General features: G+C 30.2%; 1 protein-coding gene across 1 annotated transcript; it reads right to left on the minus strand.

Annotated features, from left to right (window-relative positions):
* Window positions 1-2,239: 2,239 nt before the first annotated feature.
* LOC119612931 (ras-interacting protein RIP3-like) lies at window positions 2,240-24,447 on the minus strand (the record flags this gene model as incomplete). Its single annotated transcript, XM_037968820.1, has 2 exons — window positions 24,001-24,447; window positions 2,240-3,517 (listed from the first exon to the last, which is right to left on the minus strand). A coding segment is annotated over exon 2 (588 nt), but the record flags the coding sequence as incomplete, so codon positions are not given.
* Window positions 24,448-24,785: the final 338 nt, after the last annotated feature.

A 24,785-nucleotide genomic window follows, 5' to 3' on the forward strand; every position in this document is an offset into this window, starting at 1 on the left:
GAACTAGAACTGAACTAGAACTGAACTAGAACTGACTAGAACTGAACTAGAACTGGACTAGAACAGGACTGAACTAGAACTGAACTAGAACTGAACTAGACTGAACTAGAAACTGAACTAGAACTGAACTAGAACTGAACTTAGAACTGAACTAGAACTGAACTAGAACTGAACTAGAACTGAACTAGAACTGAACTAGAACTGAACTAGAACTGAACTAGAACTGAACTAAGAACTGAACTAGAACTGAACTAGAACTGAACTAGAACTGAACAAGAACTGAACTACAACTGAACTAGAACTGAACTAGAACTGAACTAGAACTGAACTAGAACTGAACTAGAACTGAACTAGAACTGAACTAGAACTGAACTAGAACTGAACTAGAACTGGACTAGAACTGGACTAGAACTAACTAGAACTGAACTAGAACTGAACTAGAACTGAACTAGAACTGAACTAGAACTGAACTAGAACTGAACTAGAACTGAACTAGAACTGAACTAGAACTGAACTAGAACTGAACTAGAACTGAACTAGAACTGAACTAGAACTGAACTAGAACTGAACTAGAACTGAACTAGAACTGAACTAGAACTGAACTAGAACTGAACTAGAACTGAACTAGAACTGAACTAGAACTGAACTAGAACTGAACTAGAACTGAACTAGAACTGAACTAGAACTGAACTAGAACTGAACTAGAACTGAACTAGAACTGAACTAGAACTGAACTAGAACTAAACTAGAACTGAACTAGAACTGAACTAGAACTGAACTAGACTGAACTAGAACTGAACTAGAACTGAACTAGAACTGAACTAGAACTGAACTAGAACTGAACTAGAACTGAACTAGAACTGAACTAGAACTGAACTAGAACTGAACTAGAACTGAACTAGAACTGAACTAGAACTGAACTAGAACTGAACTAGAACTGAACTAGAACTGAACTAGAACTGAACTAGACTGAACTAGAACTGAACTAGAACTGAACTAGAACTGAACTAGAACTGAACTAGAACTGAACTAGAACTGAACTAGAACTGAACTAGAACTGAACTAGAACTGAACTAGAACTGAACTAGAACTGAACTAGAACTGAACTAGAACTGAACTAGAACTGAACTAGAACTGAACTAGAACTGAACTAGAACTGAACTAGAACTGAACTAGAACTGAACTAGAACTGAACTAGAACTGAACTAGAACTGAACTAGAACTGAACTAGATCTGAACTAGAACTGAACTAGAACTGAACTAGAACTGAACTAGAACTGAACTAGAACTGAACTACAAATAAACTAGAACTGAAGAATTTCTGGCAACGCTTTGTTATTAGCAATGCAAAATTTAAACATTCTGACATTTAAACCACATGGCGTATGAGTGTTAAAATAATAACAACGAAAACATGAACAACAATAAAATTAATTAAATATTAATCATACGTACCAATGTTGTAGAGTGTAAATGTTTGAACATTTATATTTACATATCAATGAACGGACCAATACACAATAATAGTTATAATAACAGAAAAATATATAACAAAAACTAACATTTTATTATTGTTCTATTTGTAAAACAGTTATTTATGGTTCACACAAAAAAGTGAATGAGTAAGAAAGAGAAAGTATGAAAAAGAGCCAAAGAGTCAAAAAAATAATACATTTGAGTTTTTCTGTTCTCCCTTTATACCAACAATATGATGTCATAATCATACAGATAAACGTAATAACAAATAACAGGTTTTATTTGTCATAAAATTCGAGAAAAAAAGGAAAAACAACGGACAAACACTGGAAAAAAGCAACAATAACTATGTATGTAAGCTTCAGGCGTCATTGGTTTAAATTATTGGTATAAATAAAAAAGCGTGGTGCGATTATTATAGGGTATGGTGGGTGTTCCTGTTAGGATTTTTATACATAGATGATGGATGGTAATGGGTATACATTTTTATTGTTTTGATTAATTGTGTATTAAATGGAAGATTCCATAATTGCAGTAAATAAAGAGAATAAATATACATACAATTTTAAATATTTCAGTTTTTAAAACTTTATAAATATTGTAATACCCTACGGTACTTTTTAAGTCAGTTAATTTGCCGGAAAATGACCTTTACGCCGAAACCCTAAAAAATCCTAATTGAACTAGAACTCAACTAGAACTGAACAAGACTGGAACTGGAACTGATCTAGAACTGTACGAGATATTATAATGTGCAACTTACCGGTTCAGCTGGCACTTCATCCAAAACCTTGGGCTCGCATTTCTCTTCACTGCTGGCAGTAGTAGCGCTGGTAGTAGTGGTGGTAGTAGTTGTGCTAGTCGTCAGCATTGATTTTGGACCAGATGTTGGCGTTGGAGCCGTAGAAGTATGTTTTGTGGTGCTACGTTTAGTGGCAGTACTTTTTTTCTTAGACGTCGCCTCCATCGCGTCTAGTGTAGAGATGACATCTGCTGTGGGTAAAATATCATTAAAATCCATTTGTTGTGACAACACCACCGTATTCCTTTTTATATCACGCTCTTGATGATGATGACGCTGTTGTTGTTGTTGTTGCTGCTGCAGTTGTAGCATTTGTTGTTCTTGTTGCTGTCTTTTCAATTGTTCATGTTCCTTTTGAGCTTTCTTATAATAGGCCAGCAATTGTTGTTCATTACTATTTACATCAATATCTTCGACCACCATGCCATCCGACTCTTCCACATCATTATCGGTGTGATGATACTTAATGGGGGGTTCATAGGCCACCGCTGCGAAGACCATAGAAGTTTGTGTTAAAGCTAACGAAGCCATCGAGGCTACGGAGGGCATCCAAAGTGACCTATTAGAGTGATATCTTGTTGTAGACCCACTACATGTTAATGCTAGTAGTAATAAAGCCCACAAACGCTTTAAGGTAAAACCTCTGTTTTTCGTCAAATTTCTTAGAAATTCTACTGATGTCCTTAGTTTATGTGGTTGCTGTATATGTGGTGCTGCTTTTTCTATTGCATTTCGGTTTGTGGTTCCTTTAGTTTTGGCTTTTTCCCTTTTATGTTTTGTTGTTAGTTCTACGTGATTTTGTTGGCCACTTTGGATTTTTAATAGTTTGTTGTGTTGCTGTTGCAGTTTTCGTTGCTGTTTTTTGTTTATTGAATATTGCTGTTTTGGTGGTAGATATTGTACATTTTTGATTTGTTGTTCTATAGCTTTTGTTGTCCTTCTAGCTGTTGCACTTTGAGGGACTTTTGATGGTGCCTCTGCTGCTGCTGTTTTTCTTTTTTATACGATTGTCTATGATGACATTTTCGATGGGTCTGTTGTAATTGCTGTGAAGCTAAATACACATTATATCTATTTCTCACTCCCATATCACCGTTCATAGATAGATTTTGATCTGGTATTTTTATAGTATTTTTCCAAACAAAAGTAAAAAAGTTGAAACTAAGTACAATTTTGTAAAGAGAAATCGTTTATGGGTTTGTTTCTTTTAGTTGTACTAAATTTTATCGTCGTAATCATCTGTAAAGATAAAATAAATTGGTTAAAAATACGATTTTTAATAAAAAGGTATTAGTTTAAAGAAAAAAATTGTAATGAACTAAACTAAACTGAACTAGAAGTGAACTAGAAGTGAACTAGAACTGAACTAGAAGTAAACTAGAACTGAACTAGAACTGAACTAGAACTGAACTAGAACTGATCTAGAACTGAACTAGAACTGAACTAGAACTGAACTAGAATTGAACTAGAACTGAACTAGAACTGATCTAGAACTGAACTAGAACTGAACTAGAACTGAACTAGAACTGAACTAGAACTGAACTAGAACTGAACTAGAACTGAACTAGAACTGAACTAGAACTGAACTAGAACTGAACTAGAACTGAACTAGAACTGAATTAGAACTGAACTAGAACTGAACAAGAACTGAACTAGAACTGAACTAGAACTGAACTAGAACTGAACTAGAACTGAACTAGAAGTGAACTAGAACTGAACTAGAACTGAACTAGAACTGAACTAGAACTGAACTAGAACTGAACTAGAACTGAACTAGAACTGAACTAGAACTGAACTAGAACTGAACTAGAACTGAACTAGAACTGAACTAGAACTGAACTAGAACTGAACTAGAACTGAACTAGAACTGAACTAGAACTGAACTAGAACTGAACTAGAACTGAACTAGAACTGAACTAGAACTGAACTAGAACTGAACTAGAACTGAACTAGAACTGAACTAGAACTGAACTAGAACTGAACTAGAACTGAACTAGAACTGAACTAGAACTGAACTAGAACTGAACTAGAACTGAACTAGAACTGAACTAGAACTGAACTAGAACTGAACTAGAACTGAACTAGAACTGAACTAGAACTGAACTAGAACTGAACTAGAACTGAACTAGAACTGAATTAGAACTGAACTAGAACTGAACAAGAACTGAACTAGAACTGAACTAGAACTGAACTAGAACTGAACTAGAACTGAACTAGAACTGAACTAGAACTGAACTAGAACTGAACTAGAACTGAACTAGAACTGAACTAGAACTGAACTAGAACTGAACTAGAACTGAACTAGAACTGAACTAGAACTGAACTAGAACTGAACTAGAACTGAACTAGAACTGAACTAGAACTGAACTAGAACTGAACTAGAACTGAACTAGAACTGAACTAGAACTGAACTAGAACTGAACTAGAACTGAACTAGAACTGAACTAGAACTGAACTAGAACTGAACTAGAACTAGAACTGAACTAGAACTGAACTAGAACTGAACTAGAACTGAACTAGAACTGAACTAGAACTGAACTAGAACTGAACTAGAACTGAACTAGAACTGAACTAGAACTGAACTAGAACTGAACTAGAACTGAACTAGAACTAGAACTGAACTAGAACTGAACTAGAACTGAACTAGAACTGAACTAGAACTGAACTAGAATTGAACTAGAACTGAACTAGAACTGAACTAGAACTGAACTAGAACTGAACTAGAACTGAACTAGAACTGAACTAGAACTGAACTAGAACTGAACTAGAACTGAACTAGAACTGAACTAGAACTGAACTAGAACTGAACTAGAATTGAACTAGAACTGAACTAGAACTGAACTAGAATTGAACTAGAACTGAACTAGAACTGAACTAGAACTGAACTAGAACTGAACTAGAACTGAACTAGAACTGAACTAGAACTGAACTAGAACTGAACAAGAACTGAACTAGAACTGAACTAGAACTGAACTAGAACTGAACTAGAGTGAACTAGAACTGAACTAGAACTGAACTAGAACTGAACTAGAACTGAACTAGAACTGAACTAGAACTGAACTAGAACTGAACTAGAACTGAAGTAGAACTGAACTAGAACCGAACTGAACGTTCTTTCCGATTTTGAACTGAACTAGTTCTATGCTAGCTCTGTTTCATTTCTAGCTCACTTTATTTCCAGTTCACTTTCGAATCTTAACGGAGCTACTTATGTATGTTCTAGTTGAGTTTATTTCCGTTTCTAAAAAAACTCGTATATTTTATTTTTACACTGAAAATCTTACTATTTAGTTGCTTATCTTAAGTTAGCTTATTTTGAATTCTTTACGATTCAAGACAATCTAATAGAATAGAAAAAAAAATAACAAAAATCATAAAAATCAAATATAAATGCTAAACTGCCAAAGAAAACATCATTTCGGAAAAAGGTTTTCTTAGCTTAAAAAAATGAGGAGGAAAAAATAGAAAACAATTAAATAAATGGTTTTTATGCTCTTTCTGTGCCTGGTCCATTCATTCCAATTTGTGTGAACGAACATTATAGAATATAACAAATGTTATCCTTGATATCAACATCCATTTCTTAGAAATATACATATGTACATACATACATAGTGTTTAATTTACACTTGAGTGCATTTTGTTGTGGTTTCTTTATATACTCCAAGAATATATACAAGTTATACCTACATACACATATGTATGTAAATATGTATGTCTGTACATATATACATACTATATCTTAGTATTAACATACATACATACGTATTTGTATTTTAGTGTTCATTTAAGTATGTATGTAATTTATAAAGTACTTAATTTATATGTATGTATAAAAGTTTATAAAGAAACAGATTTAGAATTGTCTTTTTGTACAAATTCTACATAAAAGCTTTTATTAAAGGAAACGTTAATAAGAAAATTTACTTGCCAAAGGAAGAGTTGTCTTGTCCTTTTTTTGTTGTTTTCTTTTTATATTATTAATACTATTACTTTATTTATGCAAATATTGACCTGAAACAGTTTTCTGCTTAACCTTCATGTCAAGTCATGTTAGGAGGTTGGAGTGAAATTTCGTAACACATTGTGTACTCATTGATTAAAAAATCCTTATGAAAAGGACTATGAAAATGAAAAACGTTTAATGAAGCTTGAGAGTTGTACTTGACATATTCTTTCGTCTTAAGAATTTGAAATAAAAAAGAGTTTTCATAAGGTAAGAACGCAATTCAATTAAAATATGGAAGTTCCTTAAAGTCATAAGATATTTTTAGAGGTTGGACGCCATCACTATTTGAACCTGAACCAGAACAGAAATAAAACAGAACTAGAACAGAACTACAACAGAACTAGAACAGAACTAGAACAGAACTAGACAGAACTAGAACAGAACTAGAACAGAACTAGAACAGAACTAGAACAGAACTAGAACAGAACTAGAACAGAACTAGAACAGAACTAGAACAGAACTAGAACAGAACTAGAACAGAACTAGAACAGAACTAGAACAGAACTAGAACAGAACTAGAAACAGAACTAGACAGAACTAGAACAGAACTAGAACAGAACTAGAACAGAACTAGAACAGAACTAGAACAGAACTAGAACAGAAACTAGAACAGAACTAGAACAAACTAGAACAGAAACTAGAACAGAACTAGAACAGAACAGAACTAGAACAGAACTAGGAACAGAACTAGAACAGAACTAGAACAGAACTAGAACAGAACTAAGAACAGAAACTAGAACAGAACTAGAACAGAACTAGAACAGAACTAGAAACAGAACTAGAAACAGAACTAGAACAGACTACACAGAACTAAACAGAACTAGAACAGACTAGAAACAGAACTACAACAGAACTACAACAGAACTAGAACAGAACTAGAACAGAACTAAACAGAACTAGAACAGAACTAGAACAGAACAGAACAGAACAGAACAGAACTAGAACAGAACTAGAACAGAACTAGAACAGAACTAGAACAGAACTAGAAGAACTAGAACAGAACTAGAACAGAACTAGAAACAGAACTAGAACAGAACTAGAACAGAACTAGAACAGAACTAGACAGAACTAGAACAGAACTAGAACAGAACTAGAACAGAACTAGAACAGAACTAGAACAGAACTAGAACAGAACTAGAACAGAACTAGAACAGAACTAGAACAGAACTAGAACAGAACTAGAACAGAACTAGAACAACTAGAACAGAACTAGAACAGAACTAGAACAGAACTAGAACAGAACTAGAACAGAACTAGAACAGAACTAGAACAGACCTAGAACAGAACTAGAACAGAACTAGACAGAACTAGAAACAGAACTAGAACAGAACTAGAACAGAACTAGAACAGAACTAGAACAGAACTAGAACAGAACTAGAACAGAACTAGAACAGAACTAGAACAGAACTAGAACAGAACTAGAACAGAACTAGAACAGAACTAGAACAGAACTAGAACAGAACTAGAACTAGAACAGAACTAGAACAGAACTAGAACAGAACTAGAACAGAACTAGAACAGAACTAGAACAGAACTTAGAACAGAACTAGACAGAACTAGAACAGAACTAGAACAGAACTAGAACAGAACTAGAACAGAACTAGAACAGAACTAGAACAGAACCAGAACAGAACTAGAACAGAACTAGAACAGAACTAGAACAGAACTAGAACAGAACTAGAACAGAACTAGAACAGAACTAGAACAGAACTAGAACAGAACTAGAACAGAACTAGAAACAGAACTGGAACAGAACTAGAACAGAACTAGAACAGAACTAGAACAGAACTAGAAGAACTAGAACAGACTAGAACAGAACTAGAACAGAACTAGAACAGAACTAGAACAGAACTAGAACAGACTAGAACAGAACTAGAACAGAACTAGAACAGAACTAGAACAGAACTAGAAAGAACTAGAACAGAACAGAACTAGAACAGAACTAGAACAGAACTAGAACAGAACTAGACAGAACTAGACCAGAACTAGAACAGAACTAGACCAGAACTAGACCAGAACTAGAGCAGAACTAGAGCAGAACTAGAACAGAACTATAACAGAACTATAACAGAACTAGAACAGAACAAGAACAGAACAAGAACAGAACTAGAACAGAACTAGAACAGAACTAGAACAGAACTAGAACAGAACTAGACCAAAACTAGACCAGAACTAGACCAGAACTAGACCAGAACTAGAACAGAACTAGAACAGAACTAGAACAGAACTAGAACAGAACTAGAACAGAACCAGAACAGAACTAGAACAGAACTAGAACTGAACTAGAACAGAACTAGAACAGAACTAGAACAGAACTAGAACAGAACTAGAACAGAACTAGAACAGAACTAGAACAGAACTAGAACAGAACTAGAACAGAACTGGAACAGAACTAGAACAGAACTAGAACAGAACTAGAACAGAACTAAACAGAACTAGACAGAACTAAAACAGAACTAGAACAGAACTAGAACAGAACTAGAACAGAACTAGAACAGAACTAGAACAGAACTAGAACAGAACTAGAACAGAACTAGAACAGAACTAGAACAGAACTAGAACAGAACTAGAACAGAACTAGAACAGAACTAGAACAGAACTAGAACAGAACTAGAACAGAACTAGACCAGAACTGGAGCAGAACTAGAACAGAACTAGAAGAGAGATAGAACAAGGACTCAACCCCCGATTTAAAAGAATACAAAAGTGAATTCATTTTTTTTCAGTGTACGATTTGTGTCCATAAGAGTTTATTAAAATTTATTTTGTTTATTTTTATTAAAGATTTGTTTCGTCTCAAAGAATTGTGAATGATAACAAAATAAATCTCAAGATTATGAAATAAATATTTTATTTATTTAATTAATATTAAGATGATTTTGTTGCTGTAGTCAAACACAAACACCAAGGGTCATTTATCAATCTTTAAAAGGTTAGTTAAAAAACTTGAAACGCATTAAATATTTAATATTATTTACTTCATTACACATGTCTATAACATTAGTGATGAATTTCGGTAGCAATATTATTAGTCAAGTTTTTTTATAATAAGATTTTAAGAGACCTACATATGTAAGAAAATAAGAAATCGTTTTTAGTAAGTTTGATATTAAGGGACACTTACTGCAAGATTGTTACAATTTAAAACTTTTGTTGAAATTCTAGAGTTTCTTTTTTATTATCAAACATAATTTTGTAGGTCCAACCTAATGTACATACTCTTGTAATATTCTCAGAACCAACATATTAAAGTATGTAAATTGTTTGTCTTCTATTAATATAATGTTAAAAATAGACATTTCTTTTTCTTAACGTTTCGGAACATGTGTCTGTCTATCCATCAAATTGCAATGTTTTTGTTAGAAATTGGGACCAAAATCTGACAAAATTTTATGTTAAATGTATTTATAAAATGTTTACTTTGGTGAAACTGATTTTATATTCCTCATGTTATTGAATTCCCGAAAACCTATTTCGGTTTTTCTTCAACCTCGACATGTTGAAAGCAATTAATTTCTGTCTTATTCTTGTTTGGTCTCAATGTAGTAACCTTGTGTTCTTTTAAAATTGTATATACTATAATTTGTCATAAATAACGACAACTTGGACTTGTTGATTTCAATACATACAATACAATACATACACCCATCCATCTATATTTTCTCAATATTTGTCCATCAGAAGATCATAACGCATTACTTAACAATTACATCAGTTACACAATAACAATGGCCATAGACAATGAAAGCACTTTCATATCTTGGAATGGATACAAAAACAGAAATGTACATAATATTAGGGTGTATTTTTTTCAAAAAGTCCCAATCAGATAAAAATTGTAATTCAAATTATGTATGAAATGCTACTAGAACTGAACTAGAACTGAACTAGAACTGAACTAGAACTGAACTAGAACTGAACTAGAACTGAACTAGAACTAGAACTGAACTAGAACTGAACTAGAACTGAACTAGAACTGAACTAGAACTGAACTAGAACTGAACTAGAACTGAACTAGAACTGAACTAGAACTGAACTAGAACTGAACTAGAACTGAACTAGAACTGAACTAGAACTGAACTAGAACTGAACTAGAACTGAACTAGAACTGAACTAGAACTGAACTAGAACTGAACTAGAACTGAACTAGAACTGAACTAGAACTGAACTAGAACTGAACTAGAACTGAACTAGAACTGAACTAGAACTGAACTAGAACTGAACTAGAACTGAACTAGAACTGAACTAGAACTGAACTAGAACTGACTAGAACTGAACTAGAACTGAACTAGAACTGAACTAGAACTGAACTAGAACTGAACTAGAACTGAACTAGAACTGAACTAGAACTGAACTAGAACTGAACTAGAACTGAACTAGAACTGAACTAGAACTGAACTAGAACTGAACTAGAACTGAACTAGAACTGAACTAGAACTGAACTAGAACTGAACTAGAACTGAACTAGAACTGAACTAGAACTGAACTAGAACTGAACTAGAACTGAACTAGAACTGAACTAGAACTGAACTAGAACTGAACTAGAACTGAACTAGAACTGAACTAGAACTGAACTAGAACTGAACTAGAACTGAACTAGAACTGAACTAGAACTGAACTAGAACTGAACTAGAACTGAACTAGAACTGAACTAGAACTGAACTAGAACTGAACTAGAACTGAACTAGAACTGAACTAGAACTGAACTAGAACTGAACTAGAACTGAACTAGAACTGAACTAGAACTGAACTAGAACTGAACTAGAACTGAACTAGAACTGAACTAGAACTGAACTAGAACTGAACTAGAACTGAACTAGAACTGAACTAGAACTGAACTAGAACTGAACTAGAACTGAACTAGAACTGAACTAGAACTGAACTAGAACTGAACTAGAACTGAACTAGAACTGAACTAGAACTGAACTAGAACTGAACTAGAACTGAACTAGAACTGAACTAGAACTGAACTAGAACTGAACTAGAACTGAACTAGAACTGAACTAGAACTGAACTAGAACTGAACTAGAACTGAACTAGAACTGAACTAGAACTGAACTAAACTAGAACTGAACTAGAACTGAACTAGAACTGAACTAGAACTGAACTAGAACTGAACTAGAACTGATCTAGAGGTGAACTAGAACTGAGCTAGAGGTGAACTAGAACTGTACTAGAACTGAACTAGAACTGAACTAGAACTGAACTAGAACTGAACTAGAACTGAACTAGAACTGAACTAGAACTGAACTAGAACTGAACTAGAACTGAACTAGAACTGAACTAGAACTGAACTAGAACTGAACTAGAACTGAACTAGAACTGAACTAGAACTGAACTAGAACTGAACTAGAACTGAACTAGAACTGAACTAGAACTGAACTAGAACTGAACTAGAACTGAACTAGAACTGAACTAGAACTGAACTAGAACTGAACTAGAACTGAACTAGAGAACTGAACTAGAACTGAACTAGAACTGAACTAGAACTGAACTAGAACTGAACTAGAACTGAACTAGAACTGAACTAGAACTGAACTAGAACTGAACTAGAACTGAACTAGAACTGAACTAGAACTGAACTAGAACTTAACTAGAACTGAACCAGAACTGAACTAGAACTGAACTAGAACTGAACTAGAACTGAACTAGAACTGAACTAGAACTGAACTAGAACTGAACAGAACTGAACTAGAACTGAACTAGAACTAGAACTGAACTAGAACTGAACTAGAACTGAACTAGAACTGAACTAGAACTGAACTAGAACTGAACTAGAACTGAACTAGAATTGATCTAGAGGTGAACTAGAACTGAGCTAGGTGAACTAGAACTGTACTAGAACTGAACTAGAACTGAACTAGAACTGAACTAGAACTGAACTAGAACTGAACTAGAACTGAACTAGAACTGAACTAGAACTGAACTAGAACTGAACTAGAAAGATGAACTAGAACTAGAACTGAACTAGAACTAGAACTGAACTAGAACTAGAACTGAACTAGAACTGAACTAGAACTGAACTAGACTGAACTAGAACTGAACTAGAACTGAACTAGAACTGAACTAGAACTGAAACTAGAACTGAACTAGAACTGAACTAGAACTGAACTAGAACTGAACTAGAACTGAACTAGAACTGAACTAGAACTGAACTAGAACTGAACTAGAACTGAACTAGAACTGAACTAGAACTGAACTAGAACTGAACTAGAACTGAACTAGAACTGAACTAGAACTGAACTAGAACTTAACTAGAACTGAACCAGAACTGAACTAGAAATGAACTAGAACTGAACTAGAACTTTGAAAAATTGCATGTTATTAAAAGAAAAATACCCCCTAATGTAATTAAAAAACCCAGCAAATAAAAAATTAAATTTTAAATACGTGTGAAATTTTAATTTTTTAACAAATCTTAAAGAATATTGATATAAAATTTTCAACTATATAAATATATATTATTTATTATATATTCTCGAAAACCTTGCCTTTGAAAAGTGTATGAATTTTAAAAAAAATTTCAATTAAAGTTTCACTCTTTGTTGCTTGCTGGGTGGGTAGGATATATTCAGTCTGTTCCAGTTAAAGAATAATACATACAATCTTTTCAATTTTTATTACAACAGAAGACAATAACAACTACAACACAATACAAAATAATGTCAATATCCATTGAATAATAATAAAAATGTATCTATGTATGTATTTGTATGAGTGTGTCTCCTTTTTCTTTTTTGTTAAATTAAACTATTATTTTCTTGAATTTTAATATTTAAAAGAAACACACACACAAATAGCAAAAGTATGAATTGAATAGGAAAAGAAAACATCATAATATCAATTGAAATTTAACAACCATACATAAACAATAACAAGTAAGAATATATAAACCTCAATAAAAACAACAGCAACAACATTTACTGTTAAATCAATTTATTGCATAAAATTGATTTTATAATCGAAATATTGCATTTCATTTTAATCCGACAAAAAAAAAAGAAGAGGAATAAGAAAGAGTAAGAAAATAGTTAAACATGAACAGACATGTTCAATTTTTTTCTATATTTAGAGAAAACTATTTAATGTAAGTTATTGATTATAATATTATAGACTGTATTATAAATGGATTAAAATGCTATAAGAGTACCTTTCAAACGATATATACTATATAATGGTATTGTAATGTTACACGTTATATTATAATAAAATTATAATGGCCTAGACTATAGTATAATGTGATTATAATTGATAATTGATTCATTAGAATTGAATTATATTATTATAGAATACATTATAATGGAATAATAATGTTAAAAAATGCATTATAATAGGGTTATAATGCTTTAGAATTCATTATAATAGTATTATAATGTTATTGAATACAATATAATCGAATAATAATATTACAGAATATATTATAATATGATTATAATATTAAAGAATAGATTATAATCGGATTAAATTATTAAAAAGTGCAGTATAATAATATTATAATGGTGTATAATACATTATAATAAGATTATAAAACTATACAACTCATTATAATTGCATAATGATGTTTAAGAATACATTATAATCCGGTTATAATGCTTTAGAGCTTAATACTATTGGATTATAATGTTATATAATATATTACAATTACAATATCTGTGTTAAAGAATACATTATACTCGGTTTATAATGCTTTGGGATCCATTATAATCTTATTATAATGTTATGAAATACGTTACTTTACAGAATACGTTATAAACAAATCATATTCTATATTATAATCGTATTATATTCTATATTATAATCGTATTATAATGCTTTAAAAAACATTATAATGGGATTATAACATTATAAAATACATTGTAATAATGTTTTATAGGATACATACAAATATTACAGAGTACTTTATAATAGAATTATAATGATATAGACAACATTATAATGAGACTACAAAGTGATATAATGCAATATAATTATATAAAGTACATTATAATGGGATTATAATGTTATAAAATACATTAAAAACCGGTGTAATACTATCGGATATATTATAATATGATTACAATATTTTAGAATGTGTTATAATGTTATAATAATTATTATAATGACATTATATTGCTATAAAATACATTATAATAGATTACAATGATATGTAATACTTTTAAATGAGATTATAATAATATATTACACATTATAAACTAATTATAATATTATTTAATACATTATAATAGTCTAACAATGTAACATAATATATTATAATCGTGTTGTGATGCTTCTAAATCAATTATAATGTAAAATAACACATTATAACTAGATTATAATATTACATAATACATTATAATCGGATTAAAAAGCTATAAAACTCCATAAAAGCGGATTATAATATTATAAAATGCTTTATAATCGGATCATAATGCTATACAATATTTTTTAATCACAGTAGAATGGTAAATAGTCATTATTTGGGTTATAATAATTAAATAACAGAAACAATTTTCTACTTAGAGAGAATTTTTTATAAATTGTGTGCTTCAGGCCCTTAAAAAATCCCATAGTATTTCCATAATTTTCTTATATATAAATATATTTTGAAAAAAAATTAAATATGTGCATTTAATTTAAAAACACATATCGTAAAAACTAACTCATGGTCATACTTCTTATTCTACAAATAAATATATACATATATATATATTTTTTTTTTTCGATTTTTATAAGATGGTTGGAAAATATGTATTTTTATCTCAATCTGTCATTCTGCATTTGACTATTTTGCCTTTTGGCCATTTATGGAATTATTAAACGTTCTCTGAGGCTTCAACCACAAAGTTTTATGTGCAAAAAGAATGTTATATTTTGTTATCACAGATTAAAGAGAAAATTCATTTTATAATGTGGTTTTACTTTGCTTTTTTTTGCTCTCATTCCCCTAACATTTCAATAAAATAAAAGATTGATGGAGAATATTAATTTTTTTTAATTCGATTCGGTTTTTTTATATGTTTCAATAAACTATTTTAGAAATAAGAATTTTATTGCAAAATTTTATTAATATTAATAATACTTATAATTCTGCTTAGGTTATTAGGAGTCCTCTATTAGTAAAATGTTTAACAGTTTTAAAATGACACAAATTTTTACAATTTGAGTAAAATATTAAAGTAGAGAATTTCTTTTAAAATATATCACTAAGGCTATAAAACGCACATGTCTTATTCCCAGCCTTAAACTCATTTAAACTAACAGTCACAAACCTATTCAATAAAATGAACTCTACATGGGAATCTATGTTATTAAAACTTTAAAGCTTAAATTTATTTAACACTTTTACACAGACAAATACAAATTACTATAGTTGACTTATAAAAAATTCATTACACGTAAAAAACAAGGACATTAAGGAAAAAAAACTAAAGAAGTTTATATCTATGCTCATAAATATCTATAACAACTGAAAACAGCCTAAACTAAAATGGAATTCCTGGCAATAACACCACTACGAACAAAAAAAAAAAAAAAAATAATGCTCATAAATCTGTAAACAAGAAATAGAAATTTGTCTTTTAACAGAAAAACACCCTCTCCAAAATAAATAATTTGAAGTTGGGGAGGATGACATTATTAGAGGTTTAATAAAAGCAGTTCTCGGGACAAATATCAAAAAACTTCTTTTAAACTAAATATACGGGATTATAATATTATAGAGTACATTATAATCAGATTATAATGCTATAGAATATATTATAATCGAATTATAATATTTGAGTTTACATTATAATCGTTTTATAATGCTTTAGAGAACATTATAATGGGATTAAAATGTTATAAAATACATTACAATGGTAATATAATGATATAAAATTCATTATAATAAGATTTTAATACTATATATTATATATTGTTCTATAATAAAGTTTAATTGGCCTATTAAAATGGGTTAATAATATTGTAGAATACATTATAATTTAGTTATGCTGATATAAAGTACATTATATAGGAATTATAATGTTATAGAGTAAATTATAATCAGATTATAATACTATAGAATGCATAGCAATCTGATTTAAATACATTATAATTAGATTATATTGTTCTATAATATAGTTTAATTGGTCTATTAAAATGGGTTAATAGTATTGTAGAATACATTATAATATAGTTATGCTGATATAGAGTACATTATAATGGTATTATAATGTTATAGAGTAAATTATAATCGGATTATAATGCTATAGAATGCATAGCAATCTGATTTGAACACTATTGGATATATTATAACATTATGTTAACGCTAAAGAAACATTATAATGGGATTATAATGTTATACAATACATTACAATGGAATTATAATGGTACAGAGAATATTATAATGGGATTATAATGTTGTAAAATGATTTATAATGGAATTATAACGATAAAGTTAACATTATAATGGGTTAATAATATTTTTGAGTATTTTATAATGGAGTTATAATGATATAGAGAACATTATAATGAAAAAAATGTTATAAAATATCCGATGCAATACTATTGGATACAATATAATAGGATTATAATATTGTATAATTCTTTATAATAAAATTATAATGATAAGGAAGAACATTATAATGAAAATAATGTTATAAAATACATTACAATGGAATTATAATGATATAAAGTACATTATAATGGGATTATAATATTGTAGAATTCTTTATAATCGAATTATAACGATATATATTACATTATAATGGGCTAATAGTATTGTAGAGAATTTTATAATGAAGTTATAATGATATAAAGAACATTATAATTATATACATTATAATAAAATTATAATGATATATGAAACACTATAATAATTTTATTTATTATTCTTATTTATTATTATTATTTATTTTTAAATTTTTACATAATTTGATTATGATATTTCAAAAAAGATTATAATGGAATTATAATGCATTTGAAACATTATAATTTGATTATAATGTTTCATATAGCATTATAATATAATTATAATATATTCTATAACATTATAATCCCATTATAATCTATTTTATATTATTATAATCCAATTTATTGTTTATTGTATGATTATAATTCTATTATAATGTATTCTATGACATTATAATCACATTATAAAGATTATAATGGAATTATAATGCATTTGAAACATTATAATTTGATTATAATGTTTCATATAGCATTATAATATAATTATAATATATTCTATAACATTATAATCCCGTTATAATCTATTTTATATTATTATAATCCAATTTTAATGTTTATTGTATGATTATAATTCTATTATAATGTATTCTATGACATTATAATCCCATTATAATATATTTTCGAATTCCAAAGAATACTTTAATTCCTGGTATTTAAAAAAAATCATCACTAAATTAGGAAACCCTGCCCTTTATCAATAAAATAAAAATACCTAAACATACTTTCACAAATAACACATAGTCGTCGTAATCATCGTACGAGAGTGTGAGATTGTGAAGAAGTTTAGTATTACATTACGTGGAGTATAATGTTTAGTAAACTTTCTTAACTTGTTGGTTATTGAAATATTAATATGATGAAGAAAAAAAATTCAATAAATTCCATTAGAAACTTTAATATACATAAAGGCATATGCTGGAAAACAAGTAAATATTATTAAATTATGTGAACGAAGATATCGGGTGTTATTTAGTAAATCTTAAAGAAATAGAAGGCAAAAGAAATAAACATAAATTATAAATTTGTTAATAGTACATGGAAATGTTTAAAGAATGTTTACTGATAAAAATATACATACATACATACATACATATGCATATTTAAATAGGTACAAACTATTGTAATTAAGGATGTTCTCTGGTTTGATGTTGGATCTTATTATCATGGAAATTGTCATTTTTATAATTAGTATATCAGGAAAATAACTTGAGAATATCATGCAACTCTTCCAATACAAATGAGATAAGGCCATTGAAAAATGAAAAAATAATAAGGTAGCAGGCGATAAAGGAATACTTTATGAAATTCTACAGATTGTCATCGAAACCACAGCTGAACTTCTACAACTACACATCACATCCGTGTGGGCGAAATAGAGGAAACACAATCTTTAGACCAGGCCAATAAATTAACGCATTAAAATAGAACATTATATAGAATAATGTGTTTATAGACCTCAAGAAAGCTTTCAACACGAATCTCTGTAACATAACTACAGCAAATTAAACTCAAAAAATGGTGGTGGATCATACTATTCATACTATCTGGAAGATTTTTGACAGCATTACAATGATGGCATTAGATTGGATTCCTTAAGGCACAAAAAGACTAGGTCTATCCAAGAATACTTGGATTCGTACGATAGTCCAAGAACACTTGGATTCGTACGATAGTCCAAGAACAATGCAATTTTACTTGGAAAACGCGAAAACAATAACAGCAAAAAGAATAAGATGCAGATGTTTTTTTGGAGATTTTAAAAAGTTTAACAGTTTTAATGTACTAGTGGAGAAATGAACGTAAATGATCTGAGTATTTTACGGTACCCATCAGTTAGAACATAACCTCTCTTTTCGGAAAAACGAAAGCGAGTGAGATGCAAATTGGTCGAAAGTTAAACAAATATAATTGGCCTGACTGCCTTATAATACATTACGACAATTCGCGCGAGTTGTTCTTCATCTCAGACCTGTATTGCGTCTGAGAAGGAGGAGCTTCCCGGAGGTGTACGAACATAAAACGACGAGTTCTTCAACTCAGTCCTGTATTACGACTGAGAACGTGATACTTTGTGGAAGTCATATGCTTCCAAGAGGAGTATAAATCCGAATTTCTGTGCAAAAAAATAATGTGTAAAATCTTTAAAAACCCATATTTTTGGATGTAGGTATATTTAAGCAATTTATTAATAAAACTAGTTTTCTAAAAAAAGACTTTATAATAAATAATACCTATTTAAACCTCAAATTTAAAATGATCGGTTTAGAGGTTTAGGTGTAATTGACTAGAACTAAAACTCCGGCGACATCTGGCAGCCAAATTTAAAACTTCACAGGAACACTTCTAATGATACCTTAAACATATATTTGAAGTAGGCGCCGTAGTTCCTGAGTTTATCGATTACGAACAAACATTACACTCTTATTTATATAGATAGATAGATAGATAGATAGATAGATAGATAGATAGATAGATAGATAGATAGATAGATAGATAGATAGATAGATAGATAGATAGATAGATAGATAGATAGATAGATAGATAGATAGATAGATAGATAGATAGATAGATAGATAGATAGATAGATAGATAGATAGATAGATAGATAGATAGATAGATAGATAGATAGATAGATAGATAGATAGATAGATAGATAGATAGATAGATAGATAGATAGATAGATAGATAGATAGATAGATAGATAGATAGATAGATAGATAGATAGATAGATAGATAGATAGATAGATAGATAGATAGATAGATAGATAGATAGGTAGATAGATAGATAGATAGATAGATAGATAGATAGATAGATAGATAGATAGATAGATAGATAGATAGATAGATAGATAGATAGATAGATAGATAGATAGCTAGATAGATAGATAGATAGATAGATAGATAGATAGATAGATAGATAGATAGATAGATAGATAGATAGATAGATAGATAGATAGATAGATATAGCTTATTGCCAATTTCATTGCGATACATGGACAGCCGAAATGGCTTTATCGACTTCGAAAGTTTATCGGTACACTTTAAGGTGCGTATAGGATTAATTTTTTTGTGCGTTACAAATGATAGCACAATACTATGTTGGCATAGGGTATAAAAACTTATTGATTGTTTACAAACAATTTTGCCAACTAAATAAGTATAAATAATTTATTTGTTTTTTCGTTATTTTTCCATAAATTTACGTTTCGAAATTTGTGTATAAAAAAAAAAAAAAGAAATAAAGAAAATTATTGTATTATTTATTACCAACAACCTATTTCATTAGTCGTCAGCATTATTGATTACAGGAAATTATAGACAGCTGGATATTTTCTAACCAAGAAAACCAATAAAAAAACAAGGCAATATAAAATTATATTGACAAATACATATATAAATGAATATTTTATAGTTTGCTTTTTTTATAACTTCTTCTTCTTCTTCTATACTGTTGCCAATTTCTATTGTAGTATTTTAATTAGTTTTGTAGACAGTTTTAACACGAGTATTTTACGCTTAAACCATAATTTGTATACAAAAAAGCAAAAAAAAAAAAGGAAAATTGCATGTCCATATTAAAAGGAAATAGTATAACAATTCTTTAACTTTCAACTTGTTTTAGAACACAATAACAGTTGTTTGTCTAATGCCGTACTAACGTAAACCGGTATTAAGTTTAACAGACGTGAGGTAGTCCAAATATCCAATAAAAACAACATTAATATGTTAAAAAAAAAAACAAAAGTACAAGAAAAATATTAAAAACCACCACGATTGTTACAAAAGTAACGGACGTCTAAAAAGGATACACACACCAATACATTCTAATAATACACACACATACTAACACATATTAGGATGTCGACGTCAACACCGTGAGTTTGACATGAAAATAAAACGTCAATTTACTTCCTTATGAAGTTTTCGTTTATTAGAATGAATATGTTAAAAAGGAGAAAGAAATTGAGAGAAGTAGACTTATCGTGAGAGTAATAAACACAGTTGTTTATTGCAAAGAGTATGAGAGAGCAGGAGAGAGCTTTTGAAAAGCAAAGGCGCGTAAAAAAACGAAAAACTATGAATAAAATTTATTTACAGCTGCGAATACTTAACGTAGACTTTCCACTTTAAATATATATATAAAATTCGTCGCACACATATTGTCTCCTTTAGAAAAGGAATCATACAAAAAAACTTTAAATGATATTGCCGGATTTTGAGTTTTTATATGAAAATAAGAAAACTATGGAACAACTAAAACTCGACACAATAATAACGACAAAAGAATGAGTCAGTGGATTTTTGTTAATGGAAATGAAAACTCAAATTTCGGATTGTATCTAGGTTATTTTCGCCACTGTTAAGTCAATTCTGAGCTTAAGCAGATAAAGCGTTTCGACTTTCTGTCTAAGAGATAATTAGTATGAAAGCAACTGAATTCTTTAGCCTCATATAACTAAGAATAACACAGGCCAATAAAAATCGAAAAAGTCCAATAACAGAGATAATTGTTTTCTAAACGATTATGACGAGCTGAATACCAATCTGGCCTTTTCGAGTTATAGTTTAGAAAAAAATAATTTTTTGCAGAAATTAAAACATCATCTGAAAGTCCAATATGTTGACTTAAAAATAATGGTTTAACCACATTTATATATTTTTTCTCCATTGCGTTATCAATGCCAGAATCGGATTCAGTAGAGAATACATTGGTCTCTGGGTTTAAAGTTATCTGGATCGTAGAGTAAAACTTCGGATGATTAATTTTGTGATTGTACCTGCTTTCCGAATAAAAACGTTAAGTTTGATTTGTAAACTAATGGACTGGAAAATGAAATAGGTGAAATCCGAAGGAAGTACACTTTAATATTTTGATAAAAGAATTCACATCCTCACTTTGGACGCAGTAACCATTTCAGCATCACCTCATCAACATATACAATTTTTTAGTGTGTGACTCACTTTTAAAGAAGACTTATAGTTTAATGATTCTGAACTTGGAACTAATTTCAAGAAAGACCATGGCAGTGTTCCAGTGCTTCACATGTCTGTGTTTCTTCGCCACATCACGTTCTCTTTTCGTTTGGGCCACCCCATAACATACCCACCATACTATTAATCCATGCAATCGATAGGAAGCCTTTTTTGGACGCTATTAAATTTAATCCAGCTCATTTTACACTTTCTGGACTTACGGCTGGATACCCTGGATGTTGTGATCTAAAAGAGGGAAATATATCTCGGTTTCTGGGTTTTCAATTTAGTTTCTCTGAACCGTTCTATCTTCCAACTTAAAGCCATAACTGTAGTCGAAGATTTTCATGTTACCTCTAATTTTCCCCTTTACCATAGTACTCAATCTGGGATCAGTGTCAATGCAATTTTTGACAATCGCTGTCTCTTGTATTCAACCGAGCAATCCGTGTAACAGCATATTACTTTATCTGGTAATTTATAATGCAATTTTCGACAATTTGTGTTTCTAGTATTCCATCGATCCATCAATATTCCACTTGACCATATCACTCCATTTGGCATCAATGTTAATGCAATTTCCGACAAATTCTATCTGTTGTATACGATCGAGCCAAGGATTAGATGTAAACGCCAAACTTTTAACTGTCAACTGTGATCGCTACAGGGCCCCTCTAGCTCTAATATTTCTCTTTACCATAGTACTTCATCTGGGATCAGTGTTAATGCAATTTTCGACAATCGTTGCCTCTTGTATTCGATCGAGCCATCCGTGCAGCAGCAGATTCCCATGGATTTTGGCTCTAATGTCTCCCTTGACAATATTACTTTATCTGGTATCAATATTAATGCGATTTCCGAAAATTTCTGTATCTTGTTTTCGATTGATCCAGTTAATTTGCCACTTGGCTATATCACTCCCTTTGGTATTAATGTCAATGCCTTGTATTCGATCGAGTCATGGATGTTAGCTTTAATGTTTCACTTTACCATAGTACTCCATTAAGCATCATTGGAATTTTAGACATTTTCTGTCTCTTGTATGAGATTCAGCAGATTCCCATGGATGTTAGTTGTAATGTTCCACTGACCACAACTCCCACTATTTCGGTCACTTGTACTCGTCTGATGTTTATTTATAACCGTCCAATATGTGCTCTAATATCTCGCTTGACCATATTACTTTATGTGTTATCAATGTCATAGTAATTTACGACAAATTCTTCTTGTATTCGGTGATCGCTAGAGGTCCTTACAACATGAAACAAAATCGAAATATTGCTTACCAATTTCGGCGTGGGTCGTTCGTGCAATTTTAATCCACGTTTGTCTTTTGAGATACATTAAATTATCGATCTGTATCAGAAATCAAACAGTGCTTGACGAACTGTAAGCCAACATTAAACTCGAAAATCCTGTTGATAAATCCCTGATTTTTTAAATTTCCCATTAACTGAACAACTTTTATAAATAAAGGTAATCTCGCGTCAAAAATTGTGTTTTTTCAAATTTCATGGCACGATATCTGGAAAACCTGATGTGATGGATAGATTTGGATTCGGATTCAGTGCTACTCAATCCTTTAGAGAAGTATACTTTAGCCTCTAAGTTTCGAATAAGACTTGAAAGTCTACAAACAATTCTAGACTTGACCTATTGGGAATCTTTAAACTTTCATAATCTGGCAACACTTTCACAAAAAAAAAAAAAATAAAAAACCAACGAACATAAAAAACGACAGATACATGCAGACATTTCACTAATTCTTCAGTGTTTGACCTGTAAATGTATGTGTGTCAGAACTTATATGTATGTAAAGGTAAGTAAAATTAAGGATAAAATCCTTAACTTCCATACATTCAGCCAATACATTTACCTAAACTTTTTGATTTCATAAAACATATGCCATTAATTATTACAAAATTATTATTTTTTTAAATATATCAAAAAAAACTTCTTCTTTTTAAAATTTGCACAATTTTTTTTTTCGAAAATACTCACCTACACTCACACATACATGTACACCACATACTTCTTTTTGTTTTTGGTAAAACACCCAAAAATGTTTGTCGTCGTCGTCTTCTTCGCGGTTGTTAAAACTGCGTGATTTTTACCGAAAAAAAAGAAACTTTTTTCTTCTTACAAATATTTTTCTCCTGGTACACAATTTTATTTTCAAACACTTTCACTTGCTTTTTCTATGATTTATTATAGGCTTTTAAAAAAAAAAAAATGCTGTAAATTTCTTTTTCATATTTATTAATTAAATAAATTTACTTTTTTCACTCTTTTAATATAATTTTTTTAATGGAAAATTTTTGTAATTAATCTGCTAAATTTTATATAGATATTTATGGATATATATAAATTTTTTTTTTTTCTTCTTTTTTGCTAATTTCCATCGCACATTCTTTAACTTTTAATATTTTATTGTCGTGTACTTTGTTTTAAGTTGATAACAACCATATTGTGGTATATCCTGAACTCAACTGACATTACAGTGAGTACACACACATTGCTAAAACGTTTCAGTTAATTATAGTAGTCGTGAAAACGACAGAAAAGCTCAACGAATAAGGAGGGAGAGCTTTTCGTTTGACATAAAAGTACATAAAGCAGAGCTGTTTGAAAAAGGTAGTAAGTACAGCAGGGAGGATAGATAATTGAGAGGCGGTTTTTATATGCTTCTCAATTTGTTAGCTTTGTTCTTTGACTTTTTTGGTTAAAATTTTATATTAGATTTTTAGATTATCAGACCGCTATCAGTCTAACTACTGTGTGCTTCTTTAGATGAACAATTTTGGTGGGAAAAGCCCT

The sequence above is a fragment of the Lucilia sericata genome, unplaced genomic scaffold, assembly GCF_015586225.1.
Source record: "Lucilia sericata isolate MDLA Ls3-8-SP2 unplaced genomic scaffold, ASM1558622v1 Contig001876F_arrow, whole genome shotgun sequence".
In the NCBI taxonomy this organism is placed as follows: domain Eukaryota; kingdom Metazoa; phylum Arthropoda; class Insecta; order Diptera; family Calliphoridae; genus Lucilia; species Lucilia sericata.